Raw genomic sequence first — 25,679 nt, forward strand, 5'->3', positions numbered from 1 at the left:
TTTGATATTAAAAATCATTTTATTTGGTTAAAAAAATGGATCATTGAAATAATTGGAGAAAGTCGATCTGTAAATCTGTTCACAGTTTGCACTGAAACTGAAAAACAAATTTTTAAAGCCCAGCTTCAATAAAAACACTTGGCTTTGTTTACCACTTGTAGTCATCATAGCTTCCCATTTATTTTGATCATGCCAGCAATTAATAAAAATCTTTAAAACATCTCTATAGGGGAAGAGTTATCCTATCAACATGTGCAATCTGAGAGACTTATATCTGTTAATAAAAAAAAGTACAGCCCTCTTTTCTATTTTTGATGAAGGTAAAAAAAACACGGGGATGATAATTTTTCTATTTGCTCACCCCCTTTTTTAATTTATTTTCAGATTTTAAACCTGTGTCAAAACACTGTTTATTAAAATTTCAAACACTTTTTTTGGAACAGGAGTGAGGGTCATCATAGATTGATGAACATATTCCCTGAGATATCTTATACTCATTCAAAGATGAGAAGCTCCTATGGAAAGACAAACTTGATACTCAGGTATGGGACTTATCCTGTGTAATTATGAAGAGAAGGATCAGATCCCGTTCACAGGGAGAATTTTCAACAAGCTAAACAATGTCTCTCTGAGATGATTGAATAAACCCACCAAAAAGGTTCGTTATCGCCTCAGAAAGTTTATGCAGCTTGTGAAGTCAACTCACAGTCAGGCAACTAGATTTTTTAAAAGGAGGTCACATACAAAAACATGATAGTTTCAGGAAATTTCTTCTGAATGTATTAACATATCAAAAAGTCTCAATTGGTTTCTATGTTCTTTTGGCTCCAGTCTTCAAATGTCCAATCCCTGGTTTAGTCTGTTTTATAATTACTATGAGATGTTCGTAGAGATCTGGGCAGCATAATGCGGTGGTTGTTGAAGACTAGTTTTGAAAAGGTATCATAAACCCAAGGAGGGGAGTAGCGGAATATTGTTGGAATGAGGTATGCAAAAGCGCCAGGGGTGTAAGTGGCGAATGGGTGTTGAGCCAAGACAGCATGGTAAGCGTCCTCCAAGACGGGGGATATGTCAGAAGATGAAGATGAGAACATCTCATTCTGCAGATCCTTCACAGCATTGAGGTAGTCTTCTCCATAGTCATCTCTGACATCAGGCCTAATATTTTCCAACAGGTTCTGCGCTTGCCTCGAGCAGGCCTCTTGAGAGCCAAAAATATCTGCAAAACAGGATAGAGCCTTAGGTGACCAACTGGCATCATCATACATTCGAAATTTTCCAATGGTAAGGGAAGGAAGCAAGATAAACTTTCCCCTTAATATTCTTCAGAAAAGCTTAGTTATCCAAGCACAATGCCATAGTACAAGGTCATACTCTGTAAACATCCATTGTGACTACATCGGCCCATGCAACACTTCCTCTTACTGAATCCCTATTTTTAGACATTTTTAGAGCCTAAATAAGAAGATGCCCTAATTGTACCTAAAAAAAGATCCTGACATCTTGCCCACTTCAAAACCTCATAATACTCGGCTCCCTAGCATTCCCCACCATTGGTGTCAGGGGTGATGATGTCCTCCGCTCTGTCACCTGACAGTCTCCCCCACTGCAAAATACCCAATGCCTTCATTTTTAATAATTAAATAAAAAATGATGATACAGAAAAGATATTTTTTGTTTGAGGATTTTTACCTCGGGACTTTAAAGGCATCACATTAGATGATTTCAACATAAACGTTTAAAACATTTATTTATTAGGGTTTTTCAATGAAATAACATAAAATCATTACATCATTCTAGACATAGATTTGTTTGATTAGGACCTTATGTTAAAAGCATTCGACGCGTTTTGCGGACGAAAATACGCTTTCTCAGGAACAAAATGGCCTAAAATGTGTATCAGCAACCTAATTAGCTTAGCATAGCATAAAATACAAATACTACTAAAAACAAACCTTTATGATTCTTTCATGCCTCTCCCCATAGGGGTAGTCTTTGAAAAAACAAAACATACTACAATGAATTCACTATAAATCATTTTGGCAAATTTAAACTTCCCTCTCCAAGCTTGTGCTGCTGATATTACCTGCATGTTTTTAACATCTAAGGGAAGGATTTTGGTGTCGATCTGTCTATTCCCAAAGAAGGGAAATACAGTGTGGAGACATCTCTAAATAAGTTATTTGTTATAGAAACAGATTCTTGTTAAAATTTAGAAATGTGTAAATGATGTATTGTTCTGTGATTTTAGGCCATTTTGATCGTGAAGAAGAGAATTTTAGTCCATGAAACGCGTTGAACGCTTATCGCCTGAGGTTCTGCTCAAACAAATCAATGTCTGGAATGATGTAATGATTTTATGTTATTTTATGGAAAAAAATCTAATAAACAAATGTTTACAAAGTTTATATTGAACTCATGTAATGTGATGCCTTTAAAGTCTCGAGGTAAAAATCCTCAAACAAAAAATATCTTTTCTGTATTATAAAGTGGGATGTGGCATTGGAGACTTATATGTTGAAATTTAGGGATTGTCCAACCAACAAGATAAAAATGATGGTACCTTATTGAATCCTGGGATATTCAACTGGGTATTGGATATAATTCATTGCGCAAACACAGATCTTCTGAAAGCTTTACGGGTATACTGGAAGACTTACTTGTTTTGAAGCCACTTGGATGAATGGATGATACATTCACTCCCCACTTCATAAGGTCTTGGCGCATTACACCACAAAACATCGTCACAGCTGCTTTAGATGCAGCATATGCCGCAAATCCTGGGATAGGGATATGACCTAAAAAAAGGAAAAGTAATTTTATATTCAATATGTCCAATGGTTCGTCACGATCATGTCATGCATCTCAATCATGTTCGAAAAACAATGTCTTGTGAAGAATATGAAAGAATTTTATTATGATCATATCCAATAGTCAGTCATGTTGGTAATGTAATGTCCCAATGTATGTCTGTATGGAGTAAAAATTCATAATGATCATGTCCAGTGGTTGGGTCATGTCAGAAATGTAATGTTCTGTATTTGTATAGGGCATTAAAGAGGTGTATTGTGATCATGTCCAGTGGTCAGTCACATGGATATGTAATGTTTTGTGCCTGAAAAGAATATATAAGTATGATATCATGATTTTGTTCAGTGGCTGAGTAATGCTGGAGAAATAAAGGTCTGTGATATATAGAATATGGAATAATTTTATTATTGATCATGTCCAATGGTCAGTCATGTTGGAGATGTAATGTCTATGAGATATTTTAGTTCATAGTGATCAGGTCTTTAGTGGGTCCATGTGTCATCTCCAACATGACCCACCATGGGTCAATAATGGATCATGTTGTATATGTAATGTTCTATGTCTGCATTGTTTTAGAGAGGTGTATTGTGATCCCGTCCAGTGGTCATTCCTGCAGTAATGTAATGATCTGTGCCTGAGCAGAATAAAAGAGATTTGGATCATAACCATGTTCATGGGTTGGGTCATGTTGGAGATGCAATCATCTGAGTTGTATGGAGTATAGCAGACTTGTATTATGATCATGAGCATTGGTTGGCCATGTTGGAGATGTAATGTCCTATGTATGTATAGGGTGAAAAAGTACATGATGATCGGGTTCAGTGATTGGATCATGCTGGATATATTATCATCTGAGCTGTATGGAGTATGGAAGAGATTTATTATGATCATGTCCATTGGTCAGCTATGTTGGAGATTTAATGTCCTATGTCTGTCTGTATTGAGTATTACAAAAGTGTATGATGATCATGTCCAGTGGTTTGGTCATGTTGAAGATGTATTTTTCTTAAAAAGGAGTATTAGGGAAGTGTATTATGGTTATTTCTAGTGCTCAGCCATGTTGGAGATAAATATTACATGAAGATAACGTAGCAAAATCTCTGTGACGGGATTTGTGACCTGTACATCTGAATTTCTGGGCAGTCAACCCCATCAGGTTTGTCGGGTATCAGACGGATTTATTACTGATGTAAATTAGGAGGCAGTCTGGGACAGGTTTCGTTTGGTTACAGTGTAACTTTTAAGAAGAGAGGAGTTAATGAACTAAGTTATCTCAAGTAATCTTGCAATAGACATATCATAAAGTTTGTCTCACTGCTCCTGTTAAGCATTACTTTGTTGTGCAACAAAATTGATATGTGTCTACTAATCTGTGCAAAATCTGATAAAATTTCATTATGACCATCCACAAGCCAGGTCATATTGGAGTCCAGTCTTGTATGTACCATACAAACTCCTATAAAGTTGGAGTGTGATTATGTCTAGCAGTCAGATCATAATGGAGGCTGCAGTGTACCGGAATGAATCAAACTTCCTTCTGACTGTATATAGCATTATATCCAGCATGGCATAAATACTTTTTATGCTTTAATGGAATACTTCTGTGATGTTTATCTAAACCTTTGAGAAAGATTCCATTATGATAAGTACTTTAAGGCTCATTCTAGCTAAAACTTAATCCTCGTTGAAATGAATAGTTTAGTGGAGGTCAGCATGACCTCGTCTCTCCATTTTACATGGTTCTCGCAAGAACATGCGGTCCGCAAATATAACCACACGTGCATTTCGTCGTGCAGGAGAAAAATCTTTAATCTGCTAACAAGCTCGAACTTGCACTCACTGTATTGCTTCATAATGACTAAGACGTGCTAAGTATCCCTGAACAAGCACATTGCCTAATTGCATACTTTTAAGTGGTTCCGTTTTTTGAAACTGTCCTGTGTTAATGAGACACGCATGGGAAATAATAAGCATTCCACCAGTGTTTTTCTAAATCTAAAATAAATGTTTTAGGAGTGCAGATTATATAATGAAAATTAATACTTCAGATTTTAAAGCTCAACTCTAGTTAGCACTTTAAATGGACCCTCTAACCTCTATTTTCTCCCCCTATGTAGTACCCCTTGAGAATTACCTTTTCAAGTCATTACAGGGGCTGCAAAAGATCTGTTCTCTGAAGCCAGGAGGAGGTATCTACATTCTCCGCCATTCTTGGTGACCAGAGATTCGTTAAAGACTCCGCAGCCCTTGCAAATGTATGGTGAAATGAAAACCAGCTAACGTAGCATCACTAAAGTGAATCAAAGGGTGCAAACACCCTACCTCCAGGGTTAGTCAGGAGTCCTAGGGAGGCATCTAATGCACAAGGGGCACCTCACTGGTACCCCTTGTGCATTAGCTGCCTCACCTTCAGGCTCAGTCAGGACAAGAATAGGTGCTGAGCACATAACTATGCTGGCAACTATGAGTGCAACTCACCTTCAAGCTAAGTCAGGGATATAGGAGGTGCAGGCAATGTCATTGGTGCCAACCAGTCCTGATGGCATACCACACTCAGGCTAAATCAGAGACCATGGGGAAAGGAGGATTGCCTGGTGGGGGGTTCCATGCAAGTGCATTCAGACTGTGTAACACCAACCCTAGCCATGCCACTGAGCATTAGACTAATAAACTCACTTTTCTGTTATTCTGCTTTCTTCTCTTATTAGCATGCTCCTTGCAATGCCAAGCAACCGGAATTGATTGCTCTGCTTCTTGCTCCCCCAGCTAAGGCTTTGCTAATATAAATTCAGATACTTCTTAAGCCTGCATTTTAAAAAAATACAATTAAGGATGTATTAATGAATACAGAGGTGCAAAAAGTTATGTCTTTATATCTGCCTAGAGTTCATCTTTAAGATGATTTACAGTTACTGTCCATTGCTGGGGCTTTTGTGAAGGCCTTGACCGAACTGATGACGTGACAAATATATTTTGTCCTTGATGCAAAATCCAAAGCCTTGTACAGTCATTATAAAGTGAAGTTGTCACAAATGTAATTCCTCCTGGTTGAGCACAGTGTTCTCCCCAGCCCCTTTTAGCTGTGCACACCACCCGGCACTTTTTAGTAGCCCCCCCGGCTGTTTTTGGGTGGTTACTAAAGATTTGCATTACAATACAGGGCTATTACAAAAAATTAAAAATGGTCAGGACATCCAGTGATATATCCAGCTCTCTACATATTTTCTTGAGGGTTTAAGCATGGTCCATGGCTTCATGTTATCAGTAAGCATGCCCATCACTGGGGTGACCAAGAGACGAATGAGCAATATTCACTCAAATAAATTTCTTCTAATGTATATTTTCATCATATTTATAGTTTGCAGCCCCCTGGTTTATGATTTCACGCAGTACAGCTGACGGTAGGCAGTAGGAGCTGCCTGTATATAATTACAGGTTTAGAAATAAAAACAATCTATCTCAAATTTCAGACACTGCCTTTCCAATAGTCACTATTTGCATAGCAATGTGACAGCATTCCAGCATGATAATTCCTCATCTGACACCAGCCACAGCATGGCGCAAGGTTGAAGGGACTGGAGATTTGTCTCCAATACCTGTTAGTGGTTGGTTTCTGACATGGCTCCAACATTAGATTGGGACAGGTGGCCCAGGGAAAGCAAGACTTCTGCAAAAAAAGACTACAAACCAAAATACCTATAAGGAGTAAATTTAGCAAAACAACACCTGTAGCTTATACTGTAGACTATCACCTCCAATTTATACTGGAATTTAAAATAAATATAAAAAAGCTTACTTGTTTAACGCTATCATATAAAAAATATAATTTGCTTATGTTGGTGCCATTATGGCAAAACACATCTACGATTGTGTTTCAGAACCACATTGTCCACCACATATTGGTCTGCATGCTCCACTGCTTGCTGCCCTGAGGTAGGAATGGGACTTCACAGATTTCTCATAGAGATCATCTGAGCTGAATCTCTGTATCCACAAACAACCATTCTCTCTAGACAGGCAACATTCTGCAATAGGACAGTAAACTACTTTCTGATATTGTATTTGTTGCTAGTAATTCAGTTTGCTATGGGAAAGTCCTTTAGTAAATCAACATTGCTGTGTTTTTTTTTCTATGTGTGAATCTTTATTGGAAGTTACAGATGGTTTATTAGACTCTTTTGAATCCCTGTGGTCTATATTATAATGACAATGATATATATGGATGTCCAGGGCCGGGCTTTCCATTTTTAGTCTTCGTTGGCCAGGATTCACACACATTTTAACATTTCTGTAGCATGCAACAGCAAATTCAGGGAAAAAAAATAAAAATATATATATATATTAATGCGATTTCTTGCTGATCCCAGATAAGGTTCCCTCTCTGGGGAAGGTTCCCTCTGTGGCCTTTGTTTTCAACGCGTTGGGAGCAATGAATAACACACGAAGCTAAAGCATGTAGTTATATCACTTCTCAAAACTTTATTACCCCATCGCAGTTTATATAGTCAGACAACACGGTGGAAGGCACTTTAGTAGTTAGTCAATAACAAGAAACCTAATTAACAACTTCGCTGAACAAGATGTTGCAAGGTAGGAAGCCTCAAGGTAAGGATGTAGCAAATATTGACCTACTGATAAGGAGGATATAACTAGTTTCCACACAACTCAATTATTTGCAAAATAAAGCAAAAAAAAAAACCAAAAACAATTAAATATTATTATTTGGCTACATTGACACTTTTAAAAAATATATATATATATATATATATTTATATATATATATATATATATGTTTATATCTGACCCTTGTGTGGCCCAAAAGAAATAAGGGAGAAATGCTAAAATGTGTGCAAATCCTGGCCATCGAAAACTGAGGTTAGAAAGCCCAGTTCATGAGATCTGGAGTTGAACTTTCCTATTATATATGAGAGAATTGTTTGAGTACTTTTTTGTATAAGCTTCAAATTCTTTTTTAAAGGTAATGTTGTTCGTGTAACCCCTTGAAATGTTGCAATGCATTTTTCTTACCACCTAAAATCTATCTCTTGCAGCTCCAGGTTCCACATGACAGTGTTCAAGTATGCCACCTGACCGGCATTCTGAATGGAAGGGGAACATTTTTGTGCTCACCTATACCCAAGAGCTCCAGTTAATTATGAGGACCAACAAGGAAAAATTAATTGCAGGATAGTACAGCAATAGTGAGAATTAGTACGTATGTGTTACGCATGTGGAATGGCCTTTCAAGAGAACCTGTCCCTTTTACCAGAATGAAGCAAATGAGATTTTCATTCAAAAATCTTTTGAATCTTACTTTTTTTATCATCCTCATATCTTACTTTAAGATCAAAACCAACTCAAATGGGAGGCACTTCTGAGGAGCGCCCTTCTTAATTTGCCCCTGTTTGTATATTCACTTGCTCCCTGGAATGCCAATCTAAAATCCATACTTCTGTACAGCCCTTTTAGATTTAAACTTTGCTCAGCGGAGGTAGTACATTACAAGACTGGCTAAACACAGGCTGACTGAGCTCAAGTTGATATAAAACGGAGTAGGATATAGGAAAATTGGTAAACCATCAAATAAAGTTTTAGACATGCAAGAGCAAGCAGAGCAATAATTATACTGTCCTTCGCAGACCCCGAAATTTGTCGCTCCCCATGTAAACGAGGGCTTTATGCACATGCAATTACAATCACATAACAAACTAATTAAATAATCAAACAGCCAATTACTTCCTTGTGACAAGCTAGTTCTGACAAACTAATGAGCTCATTAATGAATAGCCAGTATCTAAGGCTAGGCGTCAGAGGTTTGATTGATCCGTGTGCTAATCTCTCTGTACGTAACTGACTGTATGATTGCAAGGCTGGAGTGAAAACTTCTAAGGGGGATGCTGCAGGTGCACGGATGTCACACTGTGGATGCTGTCAGTCTTTGCCCTGGCTGTGCCTTTTGCATACAGCAAAGAGCAGAACCACTGCATACAATGTCTCCTGCACAGAATGTATTATCAGCCATCATTATGTGTACCAGTGACAATGGTGTTCAGAACAAATAGAGATGATGAACCTCCCCATTTTGTTTGTTTGGACTTAGTATAGAGTGTTAGACACCTATTTTATTTTGAAGCACTGGGTCAAGTATTTGGGGATTTTTTATTTGAGTATTATTTATGCGCTGTATTCTTAGGTTTAAGGCAAAATGTCTGCCATGTGTATGTGTTGAATGCCCATAGTAGCTCACCTGCCATGCTGGACATGGTGACGAGCCTTCCTTTGGCTTTTCGCAGTAAAGGCATGAACATTTTCGTGACTTGTACAACACCGATAAAGTTGACTTCCATACACTGCTTGTAGACATTCATGGGAAGCAATTCTCCATCTGCTACGTAGAGAAGGACGCCGGCATTGTGCACAATAGCCCACAAACCTGGAAAGACAAAGACACACAAAGTAAATGCCAATCTAGTCATTCCATTGTTTGGAAGAATGGAGCACATCACTATGGACATAGAGATATGAAACCCTCTTTTAATTGGTTTTAGGACTTCTTTTAATTTTTTTTCTATGGATGTCTTTGTTGGAAAGTCTTTCTTCTTGCTGTCTATCAGGGTGTTAAAACAGTGATGGAAAATTTCTCCAACCATAGAGATTGCATACTTTATAAGACAACTATGGGGCCCTATCTCTTCCAGGTCAAAAAACAACAACAGCAGATGTTCTAAACAGTGGCAACAAGCAGCTCAACATCTTTCATGTTTGGAGCTGCTTGGTACTGCATAATAAATGCTTGGAAACCAATTGCTTTTCAATTTACACCCAAAATTGGCTGTGCTGGTGCACCTTAGCAATTGTAAGCAATAACACTCTGCCACAGGCAATCACTGATATGCCACACTCTACACTTTCTTTTGGTGGAAAATATCTCTCTCCCATCATACTGAGTAAATGGTTTACATCTGAAGATAGCCAAGCAACCTGTACCATAATGCCATGAAAAAATAATGGCACCATACAGATTATTGTGTATATTGTTGTGTTGCAACATGTTCATGTTCACTTCATGTTGTGATTGTGATTTCAGGAGGAAACGTCACCTAATCTTGTGAAATCTTGTCCAGTGCAAGATCGGATGACAGAAGAAAGAAGAAGATGGTGGTGACCACTGGTTCCTCTGCACCAGGAAGAGGAAATCTAGGATGGTGCAGGACCAACTGGAATTGGATCAAGGGCTTTTTGAAAGTAAAGGTAAGTGGTGGGATCAAGGGCTCTTTGAAAGTAAAGGTAAGTGTTGCTCTGATTTAACTTTGACATAGATGATACATTATGTCTTTCTGAAGAAGCCTACAGGTGAAATGCGTCAAGGACAAAAAGTTTAAACAATATGAAATATTGATGTAAACATTGTGCTCATTGAGATATGTGTGTTCCAAATATGATTGTTTTAACAAGTAAACATAATAAATGATAAAAGTTGTTTTTTTTTTTTTTAATATGTTTGCATTTATTTTAATAAGGCACCTGAAAAATCCCCATAATTTAAATAATTGGTTTTAAAAGTATGAAAAAGGGATGTGGTGCCATGACAACTAGTCTCCCCCTAAGGTGATTAATTGGAACTTGTTCTTGTAAAGTTAAAGATGTTTTGCAGCTTGTCAAAGCCTTTTTTTAATCTTTTCTATTAATTGTCAAAAAAACTAAGTTTAGTTGGAGGATAGAGGGTATGTGTGTACAGTTCCGCTTCAATTGGGCACCATTTACCCCATGAAAGGGACTGACACTGGACCACAGAGCAGAGACCGTGCTGGGCACCGCACCATAAAAAAAACGAATGCTGCAACAAAAGCTGCATTTTTTATTATTCTGTACTATACATACAAACACAAAATTTAACTAGAGGACTGGTTTAAAATTGTTTATCCCATCTGTCAATGCCTCTTAAATTCAGAACAGGTTGAACATTTAAATATATTCATGGCAGAAATATAAACATCATATCTAAATTACAATCAACATTCAGCAATGCCAATATATCACCATTGTGAATATTAGCTGAGCTTGCCACTGGCAGCCTTCAGGCAACACAGTTACCTTGCCTAAAAAGTGCATTTTATAGGCAAAGCAGTTGTTGATAAACTAATCTGTGAGAGGGAAGGCAATCAGGTCTGAACCAGGGAAATGGATAAGGGGAATTGAGTGCATTTATAATATGAACAGTGGGATAAAAATCTCAAGAAAAGCATAAATATTTAAAGAACTATCAAATATAGGGTGCTTATGGTTAACAATAAACTTTATCTCCTCTCTGGCTTGTAAAGTAAACATTAAGCAAGCAAATGCAGCATACATTATGCACAAAAACACTTTAGGATATAACTTTTCTTTGATAGTAACCCATATTCTATTCTTCAGTGCCTGGAGATGTTGGCGTTTGTTGAGTGAGCTGGGAGGAGAGCACACCATGCAAAACCATTGGATTGAGAGATCATTGGGTGCGACAGTGTGACAACACTCAGAGGGTAGAGATCCTGTAAGTAGCATAGTCACATAGATACAGGAAGTGGAGGGAACTGGGATTTGTCTCCATGAATGGAGTTCCTGACTTTGGAGTCATAAAAAGGACAGTTTGGCCAATGGCCTGCATCCAGTCCCACCCTTGGTGACTCTAATCTTCATTATCTTGCAGGATTATACTATCCAATGTATCTTCAGCATCTGATGCACTTCATAATATGCCCACTTTTTGTGGTTTTACCAATTGGCTACTACTTCGTTATTGGGCCCTTGGAGACCTGTAGGTATGTGGGATCCAACAAATCCTGGTACAGTGACCAGTAGTGGGGATACTCAATGTGCCCAAAATTGGTTGATGAGTCACTGTAGTTCTCACAGTGAGTAAGATCAACGGCTACTCCATCTTAAATACACAACACTGAGGTGCACTGTACCCTCTCATAGTTTTGGGCACTTAGATTATTTACACACGTGAAACTATGGTTCTCACCCAATATGAACAGTTAGGCTCGCCTCCTGACAGATCCATGAACAACTGATAAAGAATGACCACTGTACAAGTCAATAGAGAAGAGCACAGCAGGGTGCTGCTCACTCATTCTCCTCCCTCCCCTCTCCATAAACAGAACTGTGCTGTTCGTTTGTTCATCTGTCGCTCTTTTGTCAGTGGAAACTATTTTTGGTGTGGACAAAAATTGACCGTGTCTATACAACCTTAGAGAAGAGTCAAAATCTCCATACCTGTATCTTTCACCGCCTCGCTGATCTCACAGTAGGCTGCCGCAATCTCTTCAGAGTTGGTGACATCCAGCTGGATCAAAGAAAGGTTTGGTGAACAAACCTTTTTGAGTTCTTCGGCCCCAGGTCCATTCTTTTTCAAAACGCCAGCAAAAACCCGGAGGCCTTGTTTATCCAAATGTTTTGCTAGAGCGTGTCCAAGCCCAAAATCACAACCTGAATGAAAGAAATCACAACATAAGCACAGCCCAGCCAAAATAAACACCTTCCCCTGAGTGCAGCTGAGAACTTGACAAGCAATGAAATTACTGCCAAATCTTTTATCAAGAGTAGACTTTGGATGTGTTGCAGTTATTCTGTGCACAAAAAAAATCCTTAAAGAAGAACTCCAGGCATAAAGCTACATACACTATTGAAATACACATATGGTGATAATCGTATTTTGTAAGGATTTGTAAAAGCCTGCTGATTGGAAAATTAAAGGGTGGCAACACAACAAGTTATTTGTTTGGGTCACTTTGCTCTTTCCTCCTTTCTACATTTTCTTTGTGAGCAGGTGCACTTGTGGTAAAACCTAATTGGAATAGCTCTAATCTATTTAATGTTATTATTCATACTAATATTACAATGTATTTATGCCAGGCTATTTATATTGTTAGCACCAGGGCATTACACTTGTGTTTCTCCAATTGTTTGTAGGGCTCTGGTGTCAACTTGCTCCAAATATGAAGATCAATGACAGTGAGATGCAATAAATAAAGAGAATGGATAAAGAAGAGATGGTCTTTCCAGCCCATAGGTAAATTATAAAATAGGTAACATAGTCAGCTGCATGGGACCTAAACACTACAGAAAGCCAGGGGACCCCTAGGGCATTATTCCGTAATACCAATTTCCAATGTTGGGGCATTGACAACCAAAGAAGGCTAATATAAAAGATGTGGACTCTTTTTCTCCCAGTCACCACCAGTGCTGGGACAGTTTTTCCTGCCAATGACGTACAAAACTGGGGCATTTTTCCTTCAGTTTGCCAAAACTGATGGGGGACCTTAACTCCCACCGACTGCTAATACTGGTGCATTTTTGTTACTAATTGACCACTAATCCCATGACATTTTTCCATTTCAATGTGCTCTGATGCTGGGGCTTTGTTTTCTTTCACTAACCACCAACATTAGGGCATTTTCCCCTTACTGGCCACCAATGCAGGGGCTTTATTTCCTCTTGCTGACCATCATTGGTGGAGCTATGTATATAATTTACCAATATCAAATGAATACATTGATGTTTAACATTATATAATTTTTCCTTACAATGACCTTCAATGCTGGGGCATTATTTTCTTTCATTGATGCCAACACTGCCACAATTTTTTCCTTAATTTTGGGGTTTTATTTCCTCTCGCCAACCACCAATACTGAGGCATTATTTTTTCTCACTGACCACCATGTTGGGCCTTATTTCCCCACAGTGGCCACCAATACTGGAGCATTACTTCTTCTCCACCATGACCGCTATGTTGGGGCTTTATTTTTACACAGCAGCCACCAACACTGGGGCTTTCCACATACTGACCATTAACATGGGAGCATTATTTTGTAACAGTGGCCACCAACACTGGGGCATTTTCTCCTTCAACAGACCACCAACACCTGGGATTATTTTCCTCCCATTTAGCCCTGCACACCACCTGGCACACATTTGTTAGTCTTAGCTTCAAATTTCTGTCGCAAATAATTTAAAGTTATTTTGCATCGTACAATGACATCATATGATCACATTCCTGTTGAAATAAATAGAGATTTTTCTTTTAAAACAATCAATGTCATGCATCTAATAGGTTTGTAAATGTGGTAATACACACGCAGAACAAAGCTCCCCTAAGACCAGAGTACTGAGCACTGTAACTGATGAGGATAAACAAAGTGCCCAAAGGTCGTAGAATGTAGATCAGCTTTGGAATTTCATCTGCATGTAATATTCCCCCAGAGAGCATCACTTGAAGAAGTTATACGATGTCATACTGGAGGCTGTTAACTGAGATATTGCAGAGCGCTCACCGGTCCAGCAACCACTACTGGGAGTGTGATAATATTCAGGTAAAGTGTTACACTCTATTAAACTGTTCTACTCCCTTCCCTCGTTTTTTATTACCGTATTTACATTGCTAATGTGCTTAAAAAAAGGCCACTGTCCATCAAATTTGCCTCCTACAGTGACTGTATTTTTAGTTCAGAGTAAGGAAGGACAAAACCTTTAATTGTAAATTTTGCCACAAAAGAAGGGAAAAACCCCTTTAGGGGTATCAAGTAGATTCTCAAAAAGTCAAAATAATGCCCTGGTAGTTCTTGCTATTAATATAACTTAGAATATAATTACGAACGCTCATCGTCCATGGATTCGCCGGGACAGATCCATGAACAACGAGCGCTGTACACACACCAGATTCTCATCCAATATCAGCCCAGAGGCAATTATTGGACAAGAATCATCTGACGTGTACGTAGCTTTACACAGACCAGTATTAAGACATTTTCAAAGATCAATGCCGAGTGTATTAGATACAGGTGTTAAACTTCCTAAAAGAATGAAGCACTTGTGTTTTTTTTTTACCCTATCGCTATATGTGTCCCTATTGACATTGAATAAAGATATATAGGAAGCCAACACTTTTATTGGAATTGAAACTCCTTCTTCAGGGCAAGCAAAAAATATACAAACAAGTAGAATGGTGTGGTACAAACATGGTTGACATAAATATCTATAATATTAAACATATTGAAGACAAGGCATGAAAAGTACAATAGGTGTAAATAATAACAAGTCAGATATGTTTATATAAGCATATAGTGCTTATGACTTCCTGTTCTTTTTCTGTTTGAATCATGTACAATGCCGACCTTTATGTTGTTGCCTATGAAGCCTGTGACTTGCCTTTGTTGGCTTTTATTAATTGTTCCTTGTCTGTAGCAATAAAACTTGACAGAGACTCTACCATATTTAAAAAAAATAATGCTCTTTTACACTTCTTCAAAATATTTTTTTGTGGTTGTGTTGACTGTCTCTGTACCATACTGCTCCAAACATTTGTACAATAAGTTTATTGCTAGCTTTGAAGAAGATGTGTCACACTTACCTCCTTCTTGCTAAACTGCCAACACCTTGCTCCTGCGCATATGGGCAGTTCGGACCCCAAGTTTATTCAACATTGCCCCTCCCAATGGTCAATCGGGAGAGCCTCCTAATCCCCCTTGTCTAGTTAGCTGGTTTTGACACAGCGCTTATCATTCGAGAAATGTGTCTTCAGAAAACTGCTGAGAGAAAACTGAGAAAACTTTCTCTTTGATGACCCCCGTGCCATTTGTGCCTCCAGTGTCTTCCTGTGTCTTTGGTGACCCCCTGTCAACGGTGTCTTATTTCTAGTACTTCACCCCTGGCTTTGTTTCGGACCTCGCTTGTTTGCTGCCTGCCTTGGCCCAGACTTTTTTGACAATTCTCCTACCTACTGACTCAGTACCACACACATTGTTCTGCCCACCCTGGTGTGCCTAAGGACTGCAACCTGGCAACAGTCTGTAGCGCAACATCCTCACCTCCAGGGGCTCAATGCCTTCTAGAGCCCTTCATAGGGCTAACTCCCCTCCACTGGTTCCGCCTCTCCAAGCTTGCCAAATCTTATCAAAATGCATCAGGTAATCTTCCATTAAAAAAAAAATTAAGCAATTTTCAAAGATCAGTGTCTACACTGTTGTTAAATAAAGACGTTGCCCTTTGCAAAAGTGTGGAACACTTGTAGCTTTCTACTTCATTTAGATGGACATGGAATAAAGGTGTAAATGCAGTCGACTCATTTCAAGGATTTATTTCCCCTTCTTCAGGACTATCAATAAATGTATTTTATAAACTGTTAGGTGTGGTGTAGGAAAGATTCACAAGTTAAATGATCTATAATATTTATGTATAAAATTAATAATGGATATCTGCATTCTGAAATAACACAAAACTATGTTCATTTACACATAGAGAAGCCATGACCTACTATTGTATTGATGTATAAAGCATGCAAAGTCCCATCTACTTTGTTTGCAGAGCTGCCTCTAACTTTTTCCATTGTTGGGCTTATCATCTGCATCTTTTATTGATTGTTGCTTGTCTGTAGCAATAAAACCTGATAGTGGGTCAAACCCTTCACCATATTATAAATATCTTTCCTTTATCCCTAATCTTTTCTATAGATTTTTTTGTTGCTGTTGTGACAGCTGTTACTGTATCACCATGGTACTGCTTTGTACATAAATATATAATATGTTTTATGTTAGTCATAAAGAAGAGAACACAGACTTCTAAAAATGCATTGGCTTCCTATCTATACCTTTACATCAGTGTTTTTCATCCAGGGTTCCTCCAGAGATTGCTAGGGGTTCCTTGAACATTAAGCAATTTAATCTCTCATGTTAGTTTTAGCGACACCAATGATCTTTTTGGCTATTTGTATGGGTGACATTCTTCCCAATGGCCAGCAATGGAAGATTCTTACCAATGACCACCATAATAATGTACTGTGATTTGTGGATATAGTAATTAGTAATTATAGTAGGGGTTGTCTACGGACCTGAAAGTTATTTTAAGGGTTCCTCTATATTAAAGCAGACTTATCAACAAAATTTTTACTATACATAACAGGGTAGAAAACCATTTTCTTTTTTATGGCTTCAAATCCTTTCTTAAAACAAAAAAAAAAGGTGAAGCCCCTCCTCTTCCGTCTTTACTGCCGTGGCGGTAAACACAGAATGGGAGCAAAGACCTACGTCATACATCCCAGTGGACTTCTGGGTGCTCTTCCTGCGCATGCCCAAGATCGAAGAAAGAATAAAAAGAAAGACAGGAAGATAGCGGCACCCGGCGCTTCCTCCACACCAGGACGAAAAAGTGAATTCCAGCATTGTGTAGTACCCAATCCAGGAAAGTTACTGAGGGATCTGTCAATAATAGTAAGTGAATTTTTTATTTTTAGTTTAGCTCCACTTGAAAAAGGTTGAGAAATGATGTCTTTTATAAGCATTTATTGTTGTTTTAAATATCATTGCCTACAAGCTTTTATTGGATACAGACATTACTGTGGAACACATGCAACTTTCTACTCTTTTGGTTTATTGTCTGTCTGTGTCTCCACTGATTGCTCCTACAATACATGTCTCTCTGCGATCCTGTGTGTCACTGGACAGGAAAGTAGAAGATTTGCATCCACAAGGACAGGGACAGCAATAAGAATGGCAAATATACTAACCCCTCCTAACCAGATCACATTTTGTTCGCCAGGAGTCAACAGGAGTTCGCCTTTATTAACCCCTCCATCACAACGGTTTAGGTCTTTCAGCTCAATTGCAACAGAAAAATAAACTCACACAATAGTACCCTGCAGAAATATATCCTCAGCAGCTAGTAGTCTCACGACCTCAAAACGTCCTTAACTTTTGTCCTTTTATTATTTTTACATCTGGAAACCTTTATGGTCTTTCTAAATAATAGATCAATAAACGAGGCGACCCAGGCTACGCGAAAGCCATTATAGCAAAGGACTACATATTCAAATAGCAAAGGACAATTTGATGTAATGGTTTCACATGTGGAACTTTTGGAAAGTACATTAAAGAGAAATACAATTTCCTTTGGTTATGGCGTACGGGAACATTGGTTTTTATGGACATTGCTTGGGATTTATGGACAATGGCTGTATTTGGGAGTCAATGACGGCCGGTGGCAAGGAGGATGAGGTAGAGCGGGACTGCTGAGACATGTAAACATGTTCCTAAAAAAATAGCACTGTGTAGTTAAGTGCCACAGCCATTTCGATAGATATTTAAAGCGGAATAAAAGTTTTACTTTTTAAGAATCCGCAATCAGGCAGGGCATTATTGCAAAAGGGGACAAGTGATGTCCCTTGTGCAATAATACCCCTTACCTGCCTGATTGCCCCAGGTATCTGTCAAAAATCATGCATAGTTTTAGCTTTGGTAGCAAGGATAAAAGACAATCCTAGCTTCAGTGGTTTCCCTGTCGTACTCTTTCCTGCCACTAGATGTCCTCATCCTTATTGTCAGCATCACTCAACACGATTCCTCCAAGCCCAGGTTGCCAAAGACATTGTTTTGCACAGTGAAAGAAGAAGAAGAAGCACTGTGATAAGCTAATTTATATGCCACTGTGTTTTCCCCCTAGTATGTATGCCCCTCTAGTATGCATGCTCCCTATTAGAACTCCCTTTACTTCTTCTGTATCCCTGAACTGCTTCTTCCTCTGACTGTTCACTGCAAGAGGCTGATCCCGAGTCAAATCATGTACATATACTGCAAGCTTTTAAAAAATACATTGGTTGATGTATTAATGATTACAGAGCTGCATTGATTTTGGCCTTCTATATTTCCTTTTAGTTTAGCTTAATAATAGCTCAGAACTGTCAGTGCTACACATTTAGATATAACCTGTATCTTGCTGACTATATAAAGGGTGCACTCTGAAATGAAAGAAAGGAAGCGAGGTGTACAGGTCATTCAACAGTTTGTGTAATCTTTTTTCTCCAGACTCATGAGCCTGACTATTCAGTATCAATCATTTAAAGCTGTTCCTAATATTAATAGCAAAGTTAATCTGTTATGTAATGTTTTACAACTGAGGTTAGATCTAAAAAAAAAAAATTACAACCAAGGACCAGATCATTTTTTTATTATGTCCTGATATGTAAAACCCTAGAAAAAAGGGTGTACTTTCTTTTGCCTATTACTGTATATTACGTATCTAAGTAGCATGTTAACTACTGAATTTTGAAACTAACAATTAAATGAGGTAAAATGAATAGAAATCATGTACGTGATGTTGAAAAAACAGTTTTTAACAAAGATGATGTATATAATCTACCCCTATATACATAAATAATGAATACACATGAATATTAAGCATGGAATCAAACTTTTAAAGAAGAACCATTGGGTATGCAAATATTGAAATTAGCACCAAGATGTATGATGTGATTCCGCAATATAACATATGTCAGAATTTCTAAGTAATAGGGAACCCCTTCTAAAACTTCTATATCCACAGCTTAGAGTACATTAGTGTGGGGGTCATTTGGAAGAATGCCTCTTACGTTGCTGGCCAGTGGGAAGAATGTCATCCTTAAGCTGCAAACACACGTGCAATTCTTGTAGTTGGAAAGGATCTTTCACAATCCTTTCCAACGATAAGAACCGCACGATGCATGAACGAGTGCTGTACATACAGCACCGTTCTGCTCTATGGAGAGGGGAGGGGGAGAGCGATGGAGCAGCACCCTGCTGCGCGCTCTCCCCCTTTCCCTTTCATTAGGATCGGTCGTCGTCCATCGTCCGTGGATCCGGCAGGTCGGTCGTTCGGACGATGGACAACACCGACTGTACACACGGCAGATTTTCGCCCAATATTTGGCCGATGCCGATTATCGGGCGATAAAAATCTGCCGTGTGTACGTAGCTTTACACATAGCCAAAAAGATCATTGTTGTCACCTAATCTGGCCTGAGAGAATGCTCATTGCTCAAGGAACACCAAACAACCTCTGGAGCAGGCATGGGCAAAAATACAGCCCGCAGGCCATACACAGCTTGTTGGGCCAACCTTTACCCTACTTTGTCCACCCCTAATCTAGAGGAATCCTGGTTGAGAAACACTGATCTATGTCAATCATTTGTGGAGGGAACTGAGCAGTAGGTTATTACCTTGGTGATGTTAAACACTGATAAAATTGGAAGGGTCATGAGAAGTAATTAGTCAGCTGGAAAAAACTGGAAAAACATTGGATGTTTACAAATGATAAGATAAAGGACTGCAGAGGAAATGAAATGTTTGAAAAATAAGCAAGAACCCTGAAAGGCTCCGGTCCAGCAACAGTACTCGCCAGACACCAGTTCCCCAATCTAACGCCACACTCTTCACCTATAGTAAGCCCTCGCTCATCCCCGGAGACTGGTTGCATTTCCCAGCACAAGGTGGCCCCCAGGACTTAGTGCACAAGGGATGGTGCCTGGGGAAGAGCTGGCAGAGGACCAGGAGCCCACAGATAAAGCAGAACCAAGGTTCCTACAGAAACTACCAGGAAAAAAAGCCAGAGGGCATTCACAGAATATCCGTGCACCAAATGAAATACACAAGAGCAAAACACAAGCAGAGTCAGGGTCACAGGCAAAAGGTCGGTCCAGACAGTGTAAACTCTCAGGTTCAGAAACAGGCAAGGTCAGCAACAATAAATCAGATGAAACACACGCCAGCACAGATAAGCTCAGCTAAACACTGCAACAGGCACTGGTGACTGGGAGCAGAGAGGCTATAAAGTCCCAGGAGCTAATGGCAGTGCAGGATCTGGAGCTATTTTGCCTCTAGAATCCCCTTCAGCTGTGCACGGCCTCACAGTGGTGCTGGGGATGCCGATAAAATACATCAGGCTGCGCGGCTAAACGAAAGCAGGGGATGCTGTCTTAGTTCTTCTGGCTGCTGCAAATGACATTGCTGGACAGAATAAAGCGTGATTGTTCTGCGATGGCGCAAAGCACGGGATCGCCGGACAGATAAGCATCTCCTAACAGACCCAGAAGAGTTAAAAGTGGAGGTACTAAGGGAGAGAAAGTGATAATAAATTTAAAGTGCACAAGTAAAAGAATACCACATATTAGTCATTGGAGATAGCTGGCCAGTAAGAAGTGACAGGGATTACATAGCCAGGCAGTAAGCATAGGCAGGAGGACAAATAAAAGAAGGGGAATAGAGGATAGTAGGAGCGGAATACGGAATTTTGGTAAACAGATGAGTAGTAGTGGTAGAGGGATAATGAATGTGATCGATATTATTTAATATTATTATTAATATTATTATTATTATTATTATTATTATTATTATTATTAATAATAATAAACAGGATTTATATAGTGCCAACATATTACACAGCGCTGTACATTAAATAGGGGTTGCAAATGGCAGACTAATACAGACAGTGATACAGGAGCCCCTGCCCCGAAGAGCTTACAATCTAGTAGGTGGGGGAATTTACACAGAATAGGATGAGTAATCTGCTAGAAAATAATATGGATGCTTGCATTGGTATGATACTTTTGAAGGTTCTGTCTTCGGGGATATCATTCTTGTCATTCTAGATTTTGAGTGGTGGAGCTTTGGGTTTTGGTGGGGTGTTCCAAATAGGTGATTGCTACAGTATTACAGCTCTCCGGTCATCAGTGGAACCTCAATGGTGTTCCTGAAAAAGTCAGCTGGTATGGAGTGAGAGGATTAGAGTCCCTGGTAGTCAGGATTTGTCCTGATAAAAAGGATCTAAATAGAGTTGACAGAATACTCATTTTTGGTGGGTTAAGCACTATTCCCCTTCATTGGTCTTGGATTATTATGCAGGAGGAATCTGGATGGGTGGTATATTCCTGGATTCTACTCTTCATAAACCAAAGTTCAGATTAGGTTAGCCTGCATTGGGCTTGGATTGTAGAGAGCATGTAACATGAACCCCAAGGACCCCAGAGAATACAAAAGCTCATGAGAAGTCCTGAGGTCAAGAAAATAAGCAAAGGGTCATGGTCTCAATCCTAAATTTTCAGCCATAAATTTGACTATAACTGCAAGAAATGACATACTGCATTTTCTTGCCAGTTGTACTTTGGGACATGTAAAACATTTTTTAATCAATTCAGCTCAGATTATAGCTGGGAGGTTTCTCACAGTACTATAATTATAGTTTAGAGTATCTTGTAAAGAGAACACCAAGAATTTTAACACTTAAGCAGACCTATCACCACATTTTTTACTGTTATATAAAAACGTGTTTTCTTTAACCCCTTTTTTTTATTAATAGTTCCGCTTTAAACGCTGCAGGAAGGTCGGAGTTTCAGTGATACCATTTACCGACTCACTTAAAGTGGACATACCATTAGAAATATGCAAACCATATATAGCATTTAGGTGAAACACTTACAGGTACATGTTTACCTCTCAAAAACTGTCAATATCTTCATGCTTAACAATGCCTTACCCTGTTTTTTTTTTTTCCAGAGGGAAGGAACAAAATTCCACAAATTCCTGACCTGGATTACCCCTGTTCCAACCTACACAGTTGTCCTGTTGTTTTTTTTTTTTACAGTCTGCTACTACTTTAAATAAGTAAATACGAACTTTAAATAAGTAAGTAAATAGGTAATACAAATATTTTGTACTTTAATCAAAGGCTAATAAAAGTGTAAAAAGTTGATATAATATGTCAGAAATTACAGAAGTCTTGAACTGCGTAGTTTTTTTCTATCCACGTACTACAGACAAACCTTCAGCTGGAGGATTAATATATAATTAATAAATTGGTCTGTGTTAACTAAACACGGATCAATTTAAAATACTTTATTTTTTTTTTTATACATATCAATGTAGGTACTCAAATATGGAATGTATCACAAGTTTACATAATTTTAATGAAAGTAAAAAGTCCTGGGATGGCTCTTCATGTCATGGCCAATGAAAAAGAAGTTTAGGTAACTTATTTTTATTTTACTGAAAAATCCTATATATATATAGAATAAAAGAATAAAACAAAAAAATTGGTCCAAAGCTTTTAGAATTTCAGTAAACCAGTGCATATTGTTGAAATCTGCTACTGCCTAACCCAAATAGGAATTAAAACAAATAAATTTAGCAATGAAATACTAAAACACCTTGTCATATAAAGTATTTATCACCATAAAAAGGCTCAGGGAAATGTCATATGTTGGTAATAGTGAAGCTGGACTTCATTTAGTATTACAAAGAAGAATACAAATGGTATAAATGTGCAGTTCAAAAACAACATATGTGTTCCTATTTGTACCTTTCATTAACATATTATTATTTTGTAAGGAACTCCATAGATTGTTTTATTACCTGCTGATCCCACCTGTAGATCTGCCATTTTTCCACTGGCATTAGGTATTTTTATTCCTGGTAATATTCATATGCAAATACCTAAAGAGGGGTTGATTTACTAGTAATTATAAATTGTTCACATAGCAAAATTAGTTATCTTGCAAGGAATATTTAATTTAGCTTAGGAAATGATATAAAGTTCAGCTCAACCATCATTCATGTACAATGTTTTTTTTTTTTTTTTTTTTTTTTTTTTTAGATTTCCTTGCATGTGTTCAGATATTCTTTGCAAAGTGAATTTTCCCCTCACTAAGCTAAGTAAAATATCCCTTGCAAAGGGGACAAATAGGCTTGGTAAATGTTCAGCCTCAATCCCTTACATCAACCCTAGTGTGTTTGCCTATAAAGTTCCCTAACCTATAAAGGATTGGCGCTAACAGGAAGTCTAATGTCATTTTGTATCAGTGTAGGACATAAATGATAACTTGCATAAACAACAGATATGAGTTACATAGACGGAGCAAAGTTCATATAGCACTGACAGGAGAGGCAATAAAGCAAATGTACTTATATATAGGTAGGTATATAACCTCATTAGTTACATTGCATAAAGGGCTGCAGCGGTTCCTGGCTCGCCATTTGGTACAAGAAACAGGCTGATCCTTTCCACAACTTTTGAAATTACATTCAGAATCTGAATACTAATACTGGATATTGATATACATTTTCTATGGGCTAGTAAAAATGTAAAGTGCACCAGGTAACCGCAACCTAACAGAATGCCCCATCTTTGATGCAATGCCTTACATCACCTGTGCCCCGCGTTATAAACTGTCACTGGTAATAGCCATCCTAGGGAGACAGGAAGGAAGCCACAAGTTTTTTTTTTTTTTGTTAGTTACGTATATTATATATATAAATATATATATATATATATATATATATATATATATATATATATATATGGCATCAAAGTGCGGGAGAAGTCAGATCCAGTGACTACATGAATGTCGATGCTGTTGGATCAGCTGTTGCCCATAAGGGGTTAAAAAGCAATGGTAGGCAATTATATAAAGTCATCTAAAGCTATTCACTAAGAAATCCGAAATCAGATTAGGTTTAGTTTCTAGAGAGCACCTAGCACCCCTGTAGTTTGTGCTTCACAATCTTTCTGTTTTTTTCTCATATTGTCCTAAAAAGGGAGAGGGGCTGGTACCTTAGAACAACATCTGTATGCAAATTAAATTACTGAATAGGTCAGGCTGAAAGTTCAAAGAATAAATCCAACCTGGGAAAAAAATAAAGTTTTAACAAAAAAGTAATCTTATCCAATGTCCCTATTGCTGGCAATAAAAAACATCCCCGGTTTGGTGCCAGCAAACAGTACAGGTCCGCTGTATTTACAGCGGTCCAAGTGGCAGCTCACATTCACCGATGCACCTTCTCTTCTTGACCAATCACAGAACGTCCTGTAGTTAGTGATTGGATAAGGCGAGAAGGGGGAATACAAACGACAGCGCTGCATCACTGAATGAGAGCCCCCACGCTCACTGTTGGCATGCTGTATGTACAATGGGTCTATGACATTGTTGGCGCTACACTGGGGGTAAATTCACATTGATGGCAACAGGTGCTAACTAATGCTAAAACTGTTTTTGCAACTTTCTTTTGGTCCGTCTGGAGTCGTACCTTATAGCCATACATACATACATATATATATACTAGTCTTTCCTTGCCCATCAGACAGCTGTACCCCGAGCTTGTTTAGTAATCCCCCATACCATATCTCCAACGACCAACAGTGAATGACTGCTGTTGTTTTGTAATGGGGAGGACACAGCGGAGTGCTAATACAGCACTTGTTTTTCCTATAATCGTTAGTGATATTATAGAATCAATTTATAATACTCCTGGAATACTGGTACTTATACTTATATATCCCTCACTGTCCTGTGCAATTCAATACCTTCAAAACTTTATAAAATCATAAGTGATTATCAAAAACTTTTTTATTCTCATTTCTGAACACAGAAACAGAAACATGTCATTCGTGTGCAGCATCCCTTTAAATCATTCCAAATTCACAATTGACAGGACGTAGTTAACACCGCTGCTCCTTACCTGTTACAAGGACGCTCTTGCCTTCAGCGGGCAGCATCCGTCTGACTGGTAACGTGATATAATACAGCACGCATGCCACAAAGAAGACGCTCACTCCAAGCTTAACTGGAAAGAAAAAATAACAGAAGGCTTCCAGCAGGAGCAAAGCCGGCAGAGCGCTCAGTGACGCGTTTTCAATGTTCACCTTGTTCTTAACTATTTTGTGCACGGCTAATCCGGAGAAGAGAATTCCTAATCCTAAATACAGCACAGACCCATCATACTCGGCTGTATCCATTTTCAAAAAGTTGCCTGTCAGTTGGAAACTTCAGCCAGGCAGTTTTCACCAATCCTCATAATTTCTTAGTACCTTGTCTTTTATAACTATTGTCTTCCCACCTCTTCTCGTATGTGTGTGTGTGTGTGTTTTTTCCCCTCTTTGTTTGACACCCTGGCTCCTCCTCTCCAGACATGTAAAAGAAGTTTCAATAAGTAATTTATTACTACAAGACATGACAGAGCTTTACTGGTTTATCTGAAATCCCAGAATGGGACATCAGCTTGAAACAGACGGCGGAGGAAGGCAGATGTGAC

At 38.5% G+C, this 25,679-nt stretch overlaps 1 protein-coding gene and 1 long non-coding RNA gene across 2 annotated transcripts; one reads left to right on the forward strand and one right to left on the reverse strand.

The window, feature by feature from the left end:
- Positions 1 to 25,450, reverse strand: HSD17B2 (hydroxysteroid 17-beta dehydrogenase 2). Its single transcript, XM_072422515.1, has 5 exons — positions 25,107 to 25,450; positions 12,070 to 12,282; positions 9,059 to 9,244; positions 2,661 to 2,798; positions 1 to 1,219 (listed from the first exon to the last, which is right to left on the reverse strand). Exons 1-5 carry the CDS (start codon positions 25,381 to 25,383, stop codon positions 855 to 857), a joined length of 1,179 nt encoding a protein of 392 aa, XP_072278616.1. The 5' UTR covers positions 25,384 to 25,450; the 3' UTR covers positions 1 to 854.
- LOC140338333 (uncharacterized) lies at positions 20,365 to 22,349 on the forward strand. The gene is made up of 3 exons (XR_011922225.1): positions 20,365 to 20,703; positions 21,952 to 22,073; positions 22,149 to 22,349. It is a non-coding gene; the product is annotated as an uncharacterized lncRNA (long non-coding RNA).
- Positions 25,451 to 25,679: the final 229 nt, after the last annotated feature.

This window comes from Pyxicephalus adspersus, chromosome 9 (genome assembly GCF_032062135.1).
Source record: "Pyxicephalus adspersus chromosome 9, UCB_Pads_2.0, whole genome shotgun sequence".
NCBI lineage: Eukaryota > Metazoa > Chordata > Amphibia > Anura > Pyxicephalidae > Pyxicephalus > Pyxicephalus adspersus.

What these genes read in the sequence shown, in the direction of transcription:
- HSD17B2 (XM_072422515.1), bottom strand. Translation starts at nt 25,383, where the DNA reads ATGGATACAGCCGAGTATGATGGGTCTGTGCTGTATTTAGGATTAGGA. An exon ending in CACCATGTCCAGCATGGCAG is followed by an intron (nt 2,799 to 9,058) that starts GTGAGCTACTAT and finishes TCCTTTTTTTAG; the next exon opens with GTCATATCCCTATCCCAGGA. An exon ending in TCCAAGTGGCTTCAAAACAA is followed by an intron (nt 1,220 to 2,660) that starts GTAAGTCTTCCA and finishes CCTGTTTTGCAG; the next exon opens with ATATTTTTGGCTCTCAAGAG.